Below are 17,500 nucleotides of genomic sequence, written 5' to 3'. Positions count from 1 at the left end.
AGAATGGATGCCAGAATGGGGAACGAATTCACTGTTTTCGAGATTTCTTTTCATCAGTTCTTTGGTAGGGTGTTGGTAGCATGGAGGAAATCGAGGAACCGGACTTGTATTGTAATAATCGGCCCAAAGTGGAGTGACTTTCAGGGGGAGGGGAAAAAAATGTATAAGTAAAAGTTGACCGATTTCCAAAATTTAACTAATTTTCTGCAAGAGCGAAAGAAATGCATGATCGGTACACTTACGCGTTATTAATTTTTCTTGTTTATTATTGTAAGTTGCATTAAAAAACAAAATATGAAAAATGTAAGTTATGTGGATAGATTAGAGATACATTAGTTAAAGTGGGTCCTTCTTCTTCTTCTTCTTCTTCTCTTCCTCCTCCTTTTCTTTTTCTTCTACTTTCTCTTCTTCCTCGTTTTCTTCTTCTTCCTCTTCTTCTTCCTCTTCTTGTTGTTCTTCTTTCCAATATCGGCGATTTGGTGAAATAATTTTGACTTGTGGAATTGTCTTCCCTTCATCAATAATCTGTATTTAGTCCTTGGATGGTTGCTATCATGATTTTATATTCGTGCCACAAATCAGAACATCCGTACGTGTCTCAAACGCTGAATTGGTTGAGATCGGTATGATTGCATTTAGAATAGATGAGAAAAATAAGGAACTGGTGCGAAGAAAAAAAAGTGTAAGAAGTTTATGGCTGTGTCAAAGCCGCATTTATTGCTCTCTAATTTATTGAATTGAAATATCTTCTAAAAAGAAATTTGCTTCTTTGGAAATTGCATTTATTTTTATTTTGTTTATTATTTATTTATTTATTTATTTATTTATTTATTTTTATCAAAGGGAAATAGCTGTTAACAAGAACATTTGTTGTAGGCGATAGGATAGTGATATTTCTCCACTGCAATAAAGAAAGAGTGTATCCTGGGTTGAAATAAAAGAGAAGAGAAAAAAATACAAATAGCCGTAGTATGAACAAAGAAATGAAATAATGATAATGATAATAATTACAATTAGCTAATTTATTGTTATTTTTGGTAAGACCTTCAGAGTTTACGATGTTTTTGTTGCATTCAGTATACAGCATAGTAAGCTATCTAGATATTTATAAGTAGGTGGCTTACATATTTGGTTCGTAAAGGACATACAAATAATATTTGAGCTTTTTTAGATAATTTAAGATTGATATTGGTTGACACTGGATAAAGTTTGTTGGCCAAGAAATACTAGGAATTTATTTTGAAACAGGTCCTTGGTAATAAATGCTGGTTACATACAAGGGCAGTCTCACAGCTAAATGATCCTAAGATAGAAGCAAGTAGTTATTTACTCTCGGCATATTTTGTGTTAATGTAACTTTCCTCTGTACATTAGCACAGATAAGTGACTTCTTACTGTTTTTTTTTTTTCATTCTGTTCACTTATTATTCCTTTTTTTTTTTTTTTTTTTTTTTTTTTTCAACCCCTTCTAAACTTCTGGCATAAATCCAATAAACTGAAGCCATGTCACTCTCATTATGAATGACTGATATGCAACTTATAGTAGCATATTTCAAATGTACAATAAAATCAATTCTCTCTAATGATAGAGAAGAATGTATAAGTTGATTTTTTTTTTCTTTTTTCTGTTTTCTTTTTGAGAATATTGACACAGAGAAGGAATAAGTGCAGAATGTGTTCTTTGTGTTGCTTATGCTTTAATAGAATCAGTTTGTTGATGGGGATCTGATTATTATTTGGAAATGCAAAACAGCTTCATTAAGATTCCAAAATGTTTCTCGGTGGTTTTGATTTCAGTCTCGTAGAAATGGAAAAGAGGTTTGGGAGTCGGCTCTTGATTTCTACCCATTTCATTTCTTTCTGTGGATGAAAATACGCACCAAGAGTGTGCTGAAATATGGACATTGCCCGAAATAGATAAATGATTGACTTTTTTTTTATTATTATTATTATTATTATTATTATTATTATTATTATTATTATTATTTCTGTAGTTTTAGCATGTCGCCATTTCAAAGAGCCTCCAGTGGTGGAAAAATGACTACTCACAGAGATTTTAAAAATTTATCTGTGAAAATCAGAAGGGTATATTAAATGCTCGGAAGATTTCTTTTTAGAATTTAGTTATTTAGGGGAGACGTTTCTAAATGATATTTATGAATAGAATGTCTTGTTTCTAATGTACTGTATATATAATGTTGATAGGTGGATATATATATATATATATATATATATATATATATATATATATATATATATATATATATATATATACATATATGTATATATGTATGCATGTATATTAAGGTATCTTAGAATTCTTTGTAAATGTTTCTCCAAAAGTAAACATATAAACACTATCATTCGATTACATAGCATTTACTGATGCAGGATTTGATAGAAATATATATACCCTGTTTGTGTTTTATGCAATTTTGTTTTATTCACGTACATTTTTCCCTTTACAGGTGAACGTGATTGCCATCGATATCAGCTGCTTTAGAAACAATAGTCAAGTTGTGATTTTCGGAGAACTCGATGTATTGGACGGCACTCCTTATATTACTGCTAAGGTGAGTTGCGTGTGTCTTGGAATGTGCATTTTTAATTCTCTTTCTCTCTTTCTCTCTCTCTTTCTCTTTCTCTTTGTCTCTCTTTCTTTCTGTTCTCTCTCTTTCTTTCTCGTTCTCTCTCTTTCTCTTTCTCCCTTTTTCTCTTTCTCTCTCTCTCTCTCTCTCTCTCTCTCTCTCTCTCTCTCTCTCTCTCTCTCTCTCTCTCTCTCTCTCTCTCTCTCTCTCTCTCTCTCTCTCTCACTTTCTCTCTCTCTCTCTTTGCATTTATTTACAGAATATGTTACTATATTGATTTCAGGCTATTCATCCTGTTTTTTTATTTATTATTTTCATTGTTATTATTTTATATTTTCACTGATATTTGGTAAGTAAAAAAAATATCAAAATGGTGATTATTCATACAGTCTCCGTCAATATGATATTTAATCATTCAAACCATCTTTGTCAATAGAATATTTCATTTGATTCAGGATTCCCCACAGCATGCATATAATTCCACTTGGGTTTGAATGAAATATGCCGAGAGATGTAAGACCTTGGTGAAGAATTAGAAATATTGAGGGTAATGGGGGTGTTGGTGGCGTTTGGGACAATTGATTCCCCACTTATCCAATAGATGTTCCCACCCTGGAATGCCGTAGGCTCCTGTTTGCACTGGGGTGGTGTCGTTAGGTTTGCATTCTTTTGTGGGTGGTTGGAATTTGGGTGTTTGTGAGGTCGTGTCTGCTGGCGGGTCTTTGTCTCTCTCTCTCTCTTCTTTCTCTCTTCTCTTCTCTTTTTTCTCTCTCTCTCTCTCTTTCTCTTTCTCTCTTTTTCTTCTCTCTCTCTCTCTTTCTCTTCTCTCTTTCTTTCTCTCTCCTCTCTGCCCTCTGTGCTCTCTCTCTCTCTCTCTCTCTCTCTCTCTCTCTCTCTCTTCTCTCTCTTCTCTCTCTTCTCTCTCTTCTCTCCCTCCCTCCCTCCCTCCTTTTCTCCTTCCCTCCCTCACTCTTTCTTTGCTTGTTGTTTTCATCATTTCCCACAAATAGTTCCAGTAACAAATATTTTACCTTGTTGTCCCCATGTTGAAGATAAAACTACATTTCTCTTTCCTGATGCCTGAAGATTATGTTTTCTGTGTTTGTTTAATCAGAGAAACCAATCTTCTTTTACCATTTAAGATTATTCACATGTTATATAAAGTTTTCAAGCAGGCTTCTTTATCCCCCCCCCCCTTTTTTCTCTCTCTCTCTCTCTTTCTCTCTCTGTCTCTTCTCTTTTCTTCTTCTTCTTTTTTCTTTTCTTGCTTTTTGCTTTTGCTTTGCTTACGACAACTAATATAGGATAATCATTTCTCTTTTAGAATTGCATGTAGCTGTGAAACCATTAAGAATTTGGCAGAGAGACATGTAATTTCATCTATTTTAGGATCATATGGACTTCCAAGGTCAGATCACACTGATTGAATAAAAGGCCTTTGTTGGTTTAAGCTTCCCCAAATATATTTATCTGTGAATATGTTACTGTGTAGGGAAATGATGTGCAGTCATTTGAATCTGTTAACTGTATGTCTTTAATTCATGATATATATATGATAGCTAAAGTAGTGTAGATATTTAACTATTATGTAAGATGATGGTGTAATATAAGTAAATACTATAACATATCTAAATGCTCATAGCACAGGGAATATCATTCTGAGGCTAGATATTAAGCAGATACTGTTGTCTAGTTGAGAAGTTGACTTAAGTATCAAGAGGCAGCTGGGCAGGATCAAATATTGACTGGAGTGAAATGAGATGCTAAATATGCAGCTGTGGGTCTAAAAGCAAACTATAGTTCTTCACAATCTTTAAGAACAAGGCGTTCAAGTTCCACAGCAGTGAAGTAGATGTGTCTGTTCCTTCTCGAACAGGAATAGCTATTGAGTTGCTATAAAATATATCATTAATGTGTTTGTGAATATCATTGGAAGTCATTAGTTAATTGCAAAACCTTTTTATAAAGTTATTAGTTTCATTGGTAGTTGCTCTTGGTAATAGATGTGCTAGGTGTAGCACATCTATCTTCTCTTTATGACTTCATTTTCTGTATTGCTGCAAAGTATATTTCATACACAGAACTCCTTTCGACCCAAAAATCTCTTATATTATGAGCGTTACAATATGCAGTAGTCATTTCTGTGTGAATATGATTCAGTTTAATTAGTTTATATGTGTTTATTACTTTGTTATGAGTAATTGCTTGCTATGCAGACACAGAATTAGAGTTGTTTCAATAGCATGTGTTTATCTCAGTGAGACTGATTATTTATGTGTATTTGTAATCATGTATTATGCTGTTGTGATATTACATCATTATTCAGCATGTTATTTTTTGTACCGTCACTCTTTTTATTTTTATGGCTTCTTAGAAGGAGGTACAGCAGTCCTTTAAACCTTATTATAATTTTAAATTTGATGTTCTTGTGTATTCTGAGTCATTTTCATCTTCTGAATTATCTGTGTAAGTAGTTGTAAAAAAGGTCTTTAGTTGGTATTCAAGCTGTCAGCTTAATTTAGCTAAGGAGCAAGAGTACTAATGATGACCTTAATTGTTTGGCAAGCTGTTACCACCTATACACCTTTTTTATTTTTCAGAGTTTCATACTTCTTTCTCTCCCTCTTTGCTGCTTCTTCTTCTGCTTCTTCTTCTTCTTCTTCTTCTTCTACTTCTTCTTCTTCTTCATCTTCTTCATCTTCTCCTTTTCTTCTTCAATTATTGTAGGTCCTGCTGTGTATGAATATTTTATTGTTTGTGTATAGCTGTTTGTTGTTTTATCCTTGCAGCAAGTTGTCTTTTATATTATATTCACTGAGTACAGAAGATCTTTGTCTAGTATGTTTTAAAAAGGGAGGAAGGGATATTATTGAGAAGGCAGGAGGACAAACTAAAGAGAAAGAGTTTTATTGCCTTATAGACAAACCTTTTGAGTAATATTCTTGAGACGTTTTTCTTTTTCACACAGTTTGGTTCCAAACAAACATATGAAGCTGATAATTTATTGTAAATATATATGTACAGTGTCAAAAAAAAAAAAAAAAAAAATTTTACACCGTTAAATTCAGAAGTAAAAATATGGGTCATGATAAACAAAGAAATTGGTATCAGTCGATGTTTTGCTTCCGGCAAAGTTTGTGCAATGTGATGGCAATATCCCTTATTGAATATCTGTTGTGCTCTTCTCCTTAGTTGAATACATCTCTCCATCTGGCTTGAAAAAAAAAAATTATATGCATTCTCGAAAAATACTTTATGCATTCTCAAAAAATACTTTGAAGAGCTCAAATATATGGCATTTGTTATGAGTAGGTATGACTGTTTGCCAAGGTAGAAGATGGCAAAAGTTTTTTTTCCATCTTTAAGGTAAAAGGTAGCAGAAGTCTTATTTTATTGTCTTTTACCTTCTATATTTTTGCATTCCTTTTTTGCACTCTTGAATATTTTTTCCCCGTCCTTCTTTGTAAATTATTGCATTTGTTTGTAGGATATAAAATTAGAGACAGACAGTATGAGATTCATTCAGTCTTAGTGCTCCCCCGTTACAGAGAAATTGTAGACATTACTAGAACATATACTAGGAAAGGTTTGACTTTTTGTCTGTAGGATAGTAATACAATTAATTTGTTCTATTTTTTCCTCATAAACTATGTTTATGTTTTTCTTCTTCTTTTTCTTCTCTCTCTCCCTCTCTCTCTCTCTCTCTCTCTCTCTCTCTCTCTCTCTCTCTCTCTCTCTCTCTCATCTCTCTTCACTCTCTCTCTCTCTCTCTCTCTCTCTCTCTCTCTCTCTGTCTGTCTTTCTCTCTCTTTCTCTCTTTCTTACTCTCAGACTTGCCTCCTCATTTATATTATTAATTGGTATCATTGATTCTTGGTTATTAGTGCCATATTCTTTTGAGCTCTCTGATTTCCATTAGTCTGGCCTCTGTTGCTTACCGTTTCTTCACTTGCAGATAACGCGAGAGTGCAGCAACTTGAACATCCAGCAGAATTCCTCAGCCGTGGCAATAGTACAACGTCTTTTCCCAAATATCCTCAAGTGAACACCAAGATTTGAAGAGGACGGCATCATTTAATATTTGGTTTAATTTGTATTATTTCTTTTTTTATTACTGACATAACAGAACTGTCTTTTTACTGCTAGAATAATTATTGTATTATCAGAAGATAGATAAAGGAGAGAAATATCTATTTGGTATATTACCAAGTTGTAATATTTTTGCAGATACTTTGCTTTTCCATGTTAAGGTCCACTTGTATAGAAAAGCAAGTGCCTAATGAAGGTTCTGCAAAGTTATTTCTATTTTTTGTCATGAGAACCCATAGCATATTGAATTTCATGAGGTTTGTAGCATATCAGTTGGACTATTCACCAAAACTTATGATACTGTGCAACAGAGTGGGCCAACAAAAGTTTGCACATCATTTTGACGTTGCATGCCATCCATTAGATGTTTTACTCTTTGGCTTGTCAAGGCAGAGTGACAGAAGGGTTCTCTTGCAGTTGCAAAGTCACAGTTACATCTCCTAGCATTGTAAAAGTCTGCATTCTAGCCAGCGAACCTTCTGAAGATGAGTGTGAGCGGTGCCAGCAAGACAGACGTTATCCAGCATGACCCACAAGAGGCGGAAAAAAGCACCGACTCCCCTCCGTCTCTTCCCTGCCTTGGTGCCGAGAGCAACAAGGACACTGGCACCAAGGATGAAGCTCCAGTGTCATTGCCTGCCGACCAAAATGGCCAGGACAACAGCCAGCAGACTCCAAACACGGCACCTCAAGAGACGACGCAAGAATGTCCAGCAGTGCCAGCGGCAGTTTGTGAAGCAGAGACAAAAGACAGTGCCAGTGGAAACAGTGGAAAAGTGGGGGACAAATCACAGGAGGAAAGTCATGACTCTGAGTGTAGATCCCAAGAGAAAGACATAACTTGTGAGGATGTCAGAAAAGCTGAGGGAAAGTCCTTGGAAGTAAACATTGCTGGAGAAATGGCTTCTGTGTTTGCGGAAGTGAAGAGTGAGTTTAAAACCGCATTTAAGGATGTACATAGTGAACTATGCTCAGCTGTGCATGAGATTAAGGACGAACTTAGTCAAGTACTTATTTCTTCTACTCAGTCTATATCAGGTGCTTCAGACCAAGTGATAAGAGAGCAAACAGAGAGTAAGACAGACATTGAAGGTAATATTATAGCCCCAGGGAGTGATGCCAGACCTCCTGTGGACCACTCTAGTTTTAAGGAAGTGTTAACTACAGAAAAAGAATTGGTGGTGGTTGAACAAGAGATCAGTACAGGTATATCTGAGGAACCCCATGATTTTGAAGAGAAAGAGGCTGTTGCAAAGGACGTGAAGCCAGTCCAGCATCATGAAGGGGCAAAAAGGAGGTCAGGTTGTGTAAATATAGAAGATAGGATAAATGAGAACAGTCTTTGCTGCAGTGAGAGTGATACTTTGTTTCAGAACCCTGAAAGTTTCAAAACAGAGAATGGTGTGGTCAAAGTTTATGATGCAAAGGTTGGGCAACAGCAGTCAAAAGATGCTAGTGAGAGTGAGTGTTTGCAAACAGAAACCCAAGAGGGGAACCAAGATAAATTCGGGGACCAAAAAAATTACAAAGAATCCGAGATCCAGATGACAGACAAGCAAAAGGAGGAGCAGGGCATCAAAGATCAACCACTGTCGGCCCCAAGTACTCCAATACCCCCAGCAGCTGGCCATCCACGCAAGTCCATCCGCCTCCAGGGCTGCCGTGGCCGCAGGGTCTCCTTCCCAGAAGATGACACTCGCCTCATCTCCAGCTACCTGGAGCCTGTGAACCCATGGCAACAGATGTCTGGCGTCACGGTGGAAGAGATTGCTGCCGCCTACAGGTCCTCTTGTGAACGCCATCGCACGCAGCCCTTACCAACGGTGGTCCAGCAGATCAAGGCGCTGCCCTTAGGTGTTGGGGGCCGGGTGGAGTGCCTGAGCCTCCGTGGGCAGAGGCTAGATGGAAGCCAGTGCGAGGGCTTGGAGGAAATATTTCGCAGAGTGCAGTTCAAGATCCTTGACTTGGAGGGCTGTTCCTTAGATGACGACACTGCCATTCCCCTGTTTGATATGATCGAGTTCTATGACTCTGCAACACAGCTAAATATTTCCTGCAATGCAAAGATTGGCTTCCGGGGTTGGCAGGCTTGTTCTCGCATGCTAAAGCGAACACCATCTGTGGAGTATCTTGATGCCCGCAATACAAACCTCAATGAGACCAATATGCCCATCTTAGGGAGAGCACTTCGACTAGGGGCCCGTCTGCACACTCTTCACCTGGAAAACTGCAATTTGACGGGAAGGCCTCTAATAATGCTCACTGCAGCCTTGAAGCATAACGACACCCTAGCTGAATTGTACTTAGCAGAGAATCGGCTTGGTGTCAACGACTGCATACAGCTTGGAAACCTGGTGCGGGCAAATAACACGCTCCGTCTCCTTGACCTTCGTAACAATAATGTACAAGATGCAGGTTGTGGTCATGTTTGTGAGGGCATTGCAGAGCAGCAGATGCAGCAGATACAAGAGGGGAATACACAGGAGACAGAGAGCACTAGGGTTAAGGGACTCAATTCCCTAGTGCTCTGGAACAACCACCTGACTCAGCAGTCAGCAGCTCATCTGGCTAGTATGCTGAATGTCACCACAGCGCTTGAGACTCTAAATCTAGGTCGTAACAACCTCACCAGTGAAGGCATCTTACGGCTGAAGGAGTCTCTCCTGAGGAACCGTGCCCTGCTGCGGCTGGGTCTCCAGGCTGCCAGGGTTGCAGATGAGGGAGCAGTTGCACTGGCTGAATACACGGCAGACAATACAGCTATCCAGCACATTGACCTGCGTGAGAATCCAATACGGGTGGCAGGTCTCATGGCTCTCGCACATTCGTTGAGGCTTAATTCTACCATCATCCAGATGGACTTGGACTCTGACCCAAGAACAGAACCAGCTGTTGAATTAGCTGAACAACACACAATGTTACAAAAAGAGATCAAAGAGTATTGTCAACGAAACCTCACTCGAAGTCATATCAGGGCCACGGAAGTGCAGGCCAAAGACAACAGCCAGGACACTTCCAGAAGCCATTCGCCAAATGAGGGTTTAGCCACATGTATAAGGAAGATATCTCTTACCTGCGAAACCTCAACGAAAACCACCATTGCAGAGAAGATTGAAGGCCCTATCCTAGAGGAGGAAAAACCAAAATACACAAGTCCAGAGCCAAGTCCTCTGCCCAGTCCTTCTCCCAGCCCTTGTGCAAGTCCCTCCCCTAGCCCTGTTCCCAGTCCACTTAAAAATAGGTTTCGAGTTATCAAAGTGCAGGAGACCTCCAAGAGCCCGGTCCAGTCGCCTGTAAGTTCCTGCCATTCAGCTGGTCTCTGTAGTTCAGCACCTGCAACTCCCACAGGCAGGAGCATGTCATCAGGAGACTTGAGCTCACTGCCCAAGCAGGCTTCTGTTCGACCCAATAGATTTAGCATAGGTGGCCGTTTCACTGTTACTCGTGTGGTTGAATCTTCAGCGCCTTCAGGACCTTGCAGCCTGCCTTCAAGCCATACAAAAGTTACAACAACACAGTCAGCGTGCATTGTTCCAGCTGCAGTAACCGCTGAAAGCCCCAAGATTGTTATATCTTCTCCTGTTAGAGTAGAGAGAGGGTTTAGTGTGGATGGTATTACAACCTCAGTTATACCTAAGCAGGTCTTGCAACAGTCAGAAAAGTTGGCAAGTACTGATATTGGGTCTGACCAGAACAAAAACGTTTTTGACTCTGATGGTCTTCCAGCAGTTCAAGCAGGGTCACAGCCGCCCTCAGGAGTACATGTCCGATTGAAATCAGACAGTAGTGATGGTGATGATGTGTTTCTAGATTCTCCTTGCTTGACCTCAACTAATGGCAGATGCTCTGTTGTGTGCAAGAGTGGTTGTGACAGCCGCAGCACGGATAAGGATGCCGATTCAGTAAGTTCATGTGACCTGACGGATAGCGGCTTCCTTGATGAGGGTTTGTGTGGCAGGGGTGCTGTCAGCCCCTCCCCCAGCTTGTGCAGCCCCAATCCGGAAGGCGACCGGGACTCTCTCCTGAGCTCTTCAGTGGACAGTACGAGCCAAGAGGAAACAGGACTTGGTTCTTCCATCGATGGCAGCAGCAACAACATCCTGCCGGGGCCATTGCCGTCCCCCAATGCCCCTCTCGTCCTGCAACCTGCCAAAACCCGACAAGCTACAACTAGCCGAGCCACTGAAGAGGGCCCCTCTTGCCTCCATGGAAAATGGCAGCTTTGACTCTGACAGCGAAGACAGTGAGGTAACAACACAGTCATCGGACTCAACCCACAGTGATGAAGTCCGTATAACGACTGAGCAGTATTCCCCTCGACCTGCCTGGGAGACCAAGCAGGAGCAGGTGAATGTGGCAAAGACATCAGAAAGTAATATAGTGACATCAGGGACTTCATCGGGGACTTGTTGAGTATTTAATGTATTCTATGCCTGCAATTCTGACTGTGTTAATTGTTCAAGAGGTTTTCTCTTTTATTTTTTTCTGGCTCTCCTCTCCTGATGACCTTTTTATGCTCTCCATATATGTTGTATGTATATTTAGAGAGAGATTTATATGTTATATATATATGTATATATATATATTTCTCCCTTTTCTCCCTGTCTTATTTTTACCTCTTATTGTGATTTCTAATTAGCCATTTCTTCTTTTTCTTGTTTTTTAACATCTTATGTGAGTTTATTTCATTTTCTGTCTCTTTTTTCTTCTCTTTGTTATTTATTGTTTAGTTGTTAACCTCTGCAATGACAGTTGTGTCTGGTTGTGTTTGCCAAAACAGTTGTAACCGTTGCATCTGGCTATTGGCAATAGCCACCACTCGCACTCTCTAGACATCAGTACTTCCTCTCATAGACTCAGTATAATTCACACTGTACATTTGTGTGTTTACCTCAAAAACCTCATGTGACGAATGAAAGATCCAAACCCCACAAGCAAAGAACTCTCTCTGTAAGACTCCTGTGGGTGTTTGATTCACCTTCACATAGTTAGTTTGGGTTACAGGTTTTCCAGTTTCTGTTGTTTGGCCCCAAGTGATCATCTGTTTCATATGTTTAAGATACTCTGGAGGGAAAATGTTCCTTTGGATTGTATTTCAAAGTACAGTTATAGATTAGAGAGTACTGTAGGTTATTATTATTGCTAATTATTATTATCATTATTATTACCATTAATATTATTATTGTTGCTATTATTATTATTATTATTATTATTATTATTATTATTATTATTACTATTATTATTATTATTGTTGTTATAATAATAATAATAATAATATTATTATTATGATTATCATTATTATTATTATTATTATTATTATTATTATTATTGTGTTCATATTCCTTAATTTTATGGACATAGTCATACACTTGGAAATTGTAGACTCAAAGTCTCCTACTGAGGTCCCTTTTGTTAACACATGATTGCATTAATAGCAATCTTAAAAGATTTAAGCATTCAATGCAACCTGGAATATTTCATGGAACTGATCATGGCATTTCAAACTTAGGAACCTTTTATAATCATGGCTATTGATGATAACATTTTCAAAATCATTATCTTTACCACTTATTCAACACACTCAGACATAAAACAGGAGCTCACAATGTAGTGCCATAGACCAAAAAGAATGTGTGTATATATATTTCATAGCCGTCTCCCATATTCCCTCAACATCCCGGAACTCTTGAGAAAACAGCAAATGTTCTATCCTGCTTTTTATGGAAGGTCATATCCTTACTTCAGATTCGAGTGAGATAAGAGAGAGAGAGAGAGAGAGAGAGATGGGTCTCCATTTCACCGAGCACAAGAGAAACCAGCGGCAAACTGTAACCAATATTTTAACCTGCAAAGTTATTTGAGAGTTGAAGCACAAGCAAGCACTGTTTTTGTGGTGGCATGAAATGTTATATTTTGTGTTTTTATTTTTGTCTTAACCCAGTGCTGTTGGGGGAATGTAATGTTCACTTTAGTTTAGTTTTTAATAATGTCTCTGCACAGATAGCTCCACAATTGTGTAGCTACCAAGGAGTCGACTAGTAGAGCTTATGACCTCAACTTATTTCGCCCTTTCATTGAGTTTTCATTAAAAAAGTTTATTTCACTAATGCTACCAGCATTAGATGCTACTATTATTATAGACTTTATGATTATTATAATGTTTTCACCATTTACTCAGAGCAATATAAGATAAAAGAGAATATTTCCAAAAGAAAAGGGCAAACAGGTAAAATACTAATAACTGACTCCTTGGTGTCTAATCACTGTGTAGTCATCTACGTGTAAATGCAAACTCACAGTGACCATGACAAGTACTTATATGCCATATCTGGTGGCATTGGGTTAAGATTACCATTTTCATTAGTATTATCCTTTTTATTATTTTTATTATGATAAATATTATAATGGTAACCATCAACATCATCATCATCATCATCGTAATCATCAGCAGCAGCAGCATTATAATCACTATCATTATTTTTGCTATTATTATTATTATTATTATTGTTATTATTATTATTATTGTAACTATTATTATTATTATTGTTATTTCTTTCTTTTTTTCTTGTTTTGATAGTGGTACACCTGTTTCTTGCACTGGTCATGATTCCAGTGCCAGTAGGATTTGTTGAGCCTACTGTTTTAGAAAGAATTATGTCAGCTGTTCAATGCTAATTTGTTGATAGCTTCATATGATAGTTCTTTTTTTTTTCCTTTCTTTCATTCTGATTGATGGTAAAGGCTTTGCATTCAAGGAAAAGTCTAAGCCATGAAGTTACGTTGTCTTAGTAGAACAATTTTTTTCTTATTTTAGATTACTAATATTGATAGAGTTGTTTTCTCCACTTACTTTCATTTTCTATGAATATACCCAGTGTAAGAGAAATGAAAACAAAGCAGGAAGATAGTGTAGTAGTTATATATCTTGTAGCCTACAAAATTAGAAGAAAAATATATGTACAGACACATAGATTTTTAACACATATTCATCCTTTTAATTTTTGTAGCACAGTAGGAACTGTTATTGATATCCAAACAAATGTCCAAATGTAAAAAAAGTTGATATAAAAAGTATAAAATGTTAAAAAAGATAAAAATCACAAGGAAATATAACATAGAACAGGTGCATAGAGACAGAAAAACTCTTTGTAAACTGTTATATAGTCAAAGCTCGCCTTAGCCTAGTATGCTTTAGGACCTTTGTTTTTTATTGTTATTACTTCTTTTTTATTATTATTATTATTATTATTATTATTAATGGGGGATTTGAGTGCTTCACCATTAAAAGGACCACGACATTTGCATATAGTGTTGAGGGGTTGAAAAGCATAATATGGGAAAGGGAAAGGTACAAAGTGCTTGCAACAGCAATTGATATTTGTCATCATTTTTTATAATTTTTTATTTTTACTTTTATTTTTACTTATTTATTTATTATTATTGTTGTTGTTGTTTTTCCCTTTTGAAGGATAAGAAGGTTTGTCTTAAGAAGCGATTGCATTGTTTTGAGCACAGTCTTTATAAAAAGAGTGAGATGCATAAAAGGGAGGAGGATGATAGCTGGCCCATATTGCCATAACTTGCTAGGGTTTCTTCTGCAGGATGTATATACTGAGTGATTGAAGATAGAACATTTCATCAGCATTTGAACCCTTCTTCCCCTTTGCCTCCCCTCCCTGCCCCCCCCTCAGAAGCCATCTTAGGGATGGAGATCGGTGACTTGAGGTTCAGTCGACTGGGAACTTAGAGGACGGCCATCAGCTAAGAGGATATATATGTATGTCTGTATGTGTATGTATATATATATATATATATATATATATATATATATATATATATATACATATATAATATATATATATATATATAATATATATATACATATATTCATATATATGTATATATATATATATATACAATATATATATATAATATATATATATAATATATAATATATATATATATATATATATATATATATATGTAATATATATATATATAATTATACTAATACTATTTTATATAATATTATATATATATATATATATATATATACACACATAATACATATAATATATTATATATATATACATATATATATATCAATATATATAATATATCACACACACACACACAACACAACACACACACAACACACACACAACACATACACACACAACACACACACAACACACACATACAAACACAACATACACACCACACACACACACACACACACACACACACACCACACACACACACACACACACACACATCATATACATATATAACATATACTACATATATATATATATATATACATATACATATATATACATATATATACATATATATACATATACATATATACATATATACATATATATACATATATATACATATATAATACATATATATACATATATATACATAATAATACCATATATATATACTATATATATATATACATATATATATATATATATGTGTGTGTGTGGTGGTGTGTATGGTGTGTGTGTGTGTGTGTGTGTGTGTGTGTGTTGTGGTGTGTTGTGTGTGTGTGTGTGTGTGTTGTGTGTGTGTGTGTGTGTGTGTGTTGTGTTGTATATATATATATATATATATATATATATATATATATATATATATATATATATATAATGTATGTATTGGTATATATAAGAAAGCAGAACAGAGTAAAATAACTGTATGTCATGCATTTCATCCTCCTTCTCTGATAACATTGTACATAGACTGGTAGCTCATAACTTGTCCACCATTGCTTAGTTCCGGTGACTGAGGTACAAATCCATTTTGATAAGGTCAGGGATCTCGACACCTTAGACGACACTTCTGACACTTTTGAGACGATCACCACTACGAGGAAGTAGACCCGTAAGGTTACTCTTGTATCTCGCTATCTTTTTCGAAGCAGTGTCACAGTTGGTTCACACGAAGTACATTGCTTCCAGACATTTAGAGTGCTACACAGTGTAATGTGTTTGTGAACATTATATTGATTGCCTGTTTTTGACTATTTTGTACTTTTCATACTGGTAATGTATGGCATGTTCAAAACCTTGTAAATTGCAAAAGAATTATCATTGATTAGGTCCATGCGTTTTTGTATTGCAGAAATTTTATATAACTACAAGTTCCTTATGTCTTACCAGTGTTGTGTTTACAGAGTGAATACACACTTCAGTCATTTCATATATTTAGAACATTGTTCATGAATATTTCCCAGGTTTTTAATCCTTGCTATTGCCCAAGGATAAGAATGATTGTACAATTTTAAGGAACAGACAAATTAGACGGTATTACCCATTGTGGTCCGCAGTCATATCATGATGCAAGTTTTAACTAACCAGATGCTTGTTTAGGTGTAAAAGTTTATGGAAGTGTAAAAAAAATTCTGCGGACTAGAATGGGTGCTTATGTCTCCTGTAATTAAGTTGCATGTACAGATGTATAGAGTATGTAGTGCTCTCATCACGCTGTGTTTGCCAGCCTCACCACTTGCCTGGATGTTTGACATTTCGTTGAAGTCGGTTATATCACCTATATGAATAAGTTATACCAGATTTTGCCTTTTGGAAATGGTTTTATATATATAAATATATATATGTGTGTGTGTGTGTGAGTGTGAGTGTACAGTATATATACATCATGACCACCACCATCACCTCTAAATTCTCACCATGTTATTATGGATTTCTTAGCTGTTGTACAGCTATCTTGGTTGACACCTCAACAAAATGTAGTGGAACATTGATTTATTTTTATTACAGTATTTTGTCATTTATGAAGTGTGTAATACTTTGCTTCAGAAAAGGCAATATGACATTTCTTCCCAGTCCAAACGAGTCCAGTGTTTTGGCTTGTTATAGATATCAGTAGCCAATTTGCTGAGCTTCACAGTCAGGTCCTCTCTGTGAACTGCTAGCTATATAGATATGATGGGTGATATGCTCTTGTTATTGTTATTGTTGAAAAATGATATTTAGAATGAAGAAATATGGTGCTCTGTCCTTACCTAAGGTTGGAACGTCATTCTCGTTGTAACATGCCAGGCAGCTTAATGTGCAGCAGTACGGAATTAGAATACACTTATGATCCCTTTTGTGAATATTTGTACAAGTATCATAGAAGTGCATCTGCATGTACCTCATTCTTCACGCCTATGTATCAGTAGCCATGTCAAGTTGTCTATGGGAGCCAGCCACCTGCAGAATGCGCTTTTTCTCCCCCCACCCCTCATTTATGTAGTCCGTTTACCTCAGAATCCAGCAACATACGTATGAGACTGCAAGCTTGACCAAGAGCTTGAAGGCCCTTGACCAGGGTTCAGAGTAATAGTTAAGCTGGGTTTTTATGTGTTCTGGTATTGGCTTCATAATTCTTATAGCATTGGAGCAGGGGACTTTGACGGCGTGTTCCTTGGAGATGAGTGAAGTGCTTTGAGCTTGCCAAGTCCTTATCAAAATGATTTTTATATTTCTGTAGGAAGATAAATCCTAGCCATTATTACCCAGCTTTTTTTTGTTTTAATCTATTATTATTAGAGTCTTATGATATTTTGCTATTTGAAGGTGCTTTGGGTTAAGAAATGGGTGCAGTTAATTATCCTATTTATTTGCCTAATGAAGGAAGGAACCTTGTAAATATTCATGAAATCACCTTTAGTGAAGATGATGATAACTCATTTCTGGAATATTCGTGTACCTGTGTTTTTTATAGTCAGGATGATGTCAGGGCGGGTTAGTTACCTAGCCACTTCTCATCATTTACTGTGCATGTGTAGCTCAGTAAGGAAGTATCAA

At 36.6% G+C, this 17,500-nt stretch overlaps 2 protein-coding genes across 2 annotated transcripts; both read left to right on the top strand.

Moving 5' to 3' along the window:
* Positions 1-2,468: 2,468 nt before the first annotated feature.
* LOC119597054 lies at positions 2,469-6,779 on the top strand (the record flags this gene model as incomplete). The annotated part of the gene is given in 2 exon segments (XM_037946497.1): positions 2,469-2,573; positions 6,544-6,779. Coding segments are annotated over 2 exon segments (195 nt in total), but the record flags the coding sequence as incomplete, so codon positions are not given.
* On the top strand, positions 6,669-11,637 carry LOC119597055 (protein phosphatase 1 regulatory subunit 37-like). Its single transcript, XM_037946498.1, is given in 2 exon segments — positions 6,669-10,846; positions 10,848-11,637. Coding segments are annotated over 2 exon segments (3,927 nt in total). The 5' UTR covers positions 6,669-7,162; the 3' UTR covers positions 11,091-11,637.
* Positions 11,638-17,500: the final 5,863 nt, after the last annotated feature.

This window comes from Penaeus monodon, chromosome 38 (genome assembly GCF_015228065.2).
Source record: "Penaeus monodon isolate SGIC_2016 chromosome 38, NSTDA_Pmon_1, whole genome shotgun sequence".
In the NCBI taxonomy this organism is placed as follows: domain Eukaryota; kingdom Metazoa; phylum Arthropoda; class Malacostraca; order Decapoda; family Penaeidae; genus Penaeus; species Penaeus monodon.
This window is presented reverse-complemented; position numbering and strand designations above follow the sequence as displayed.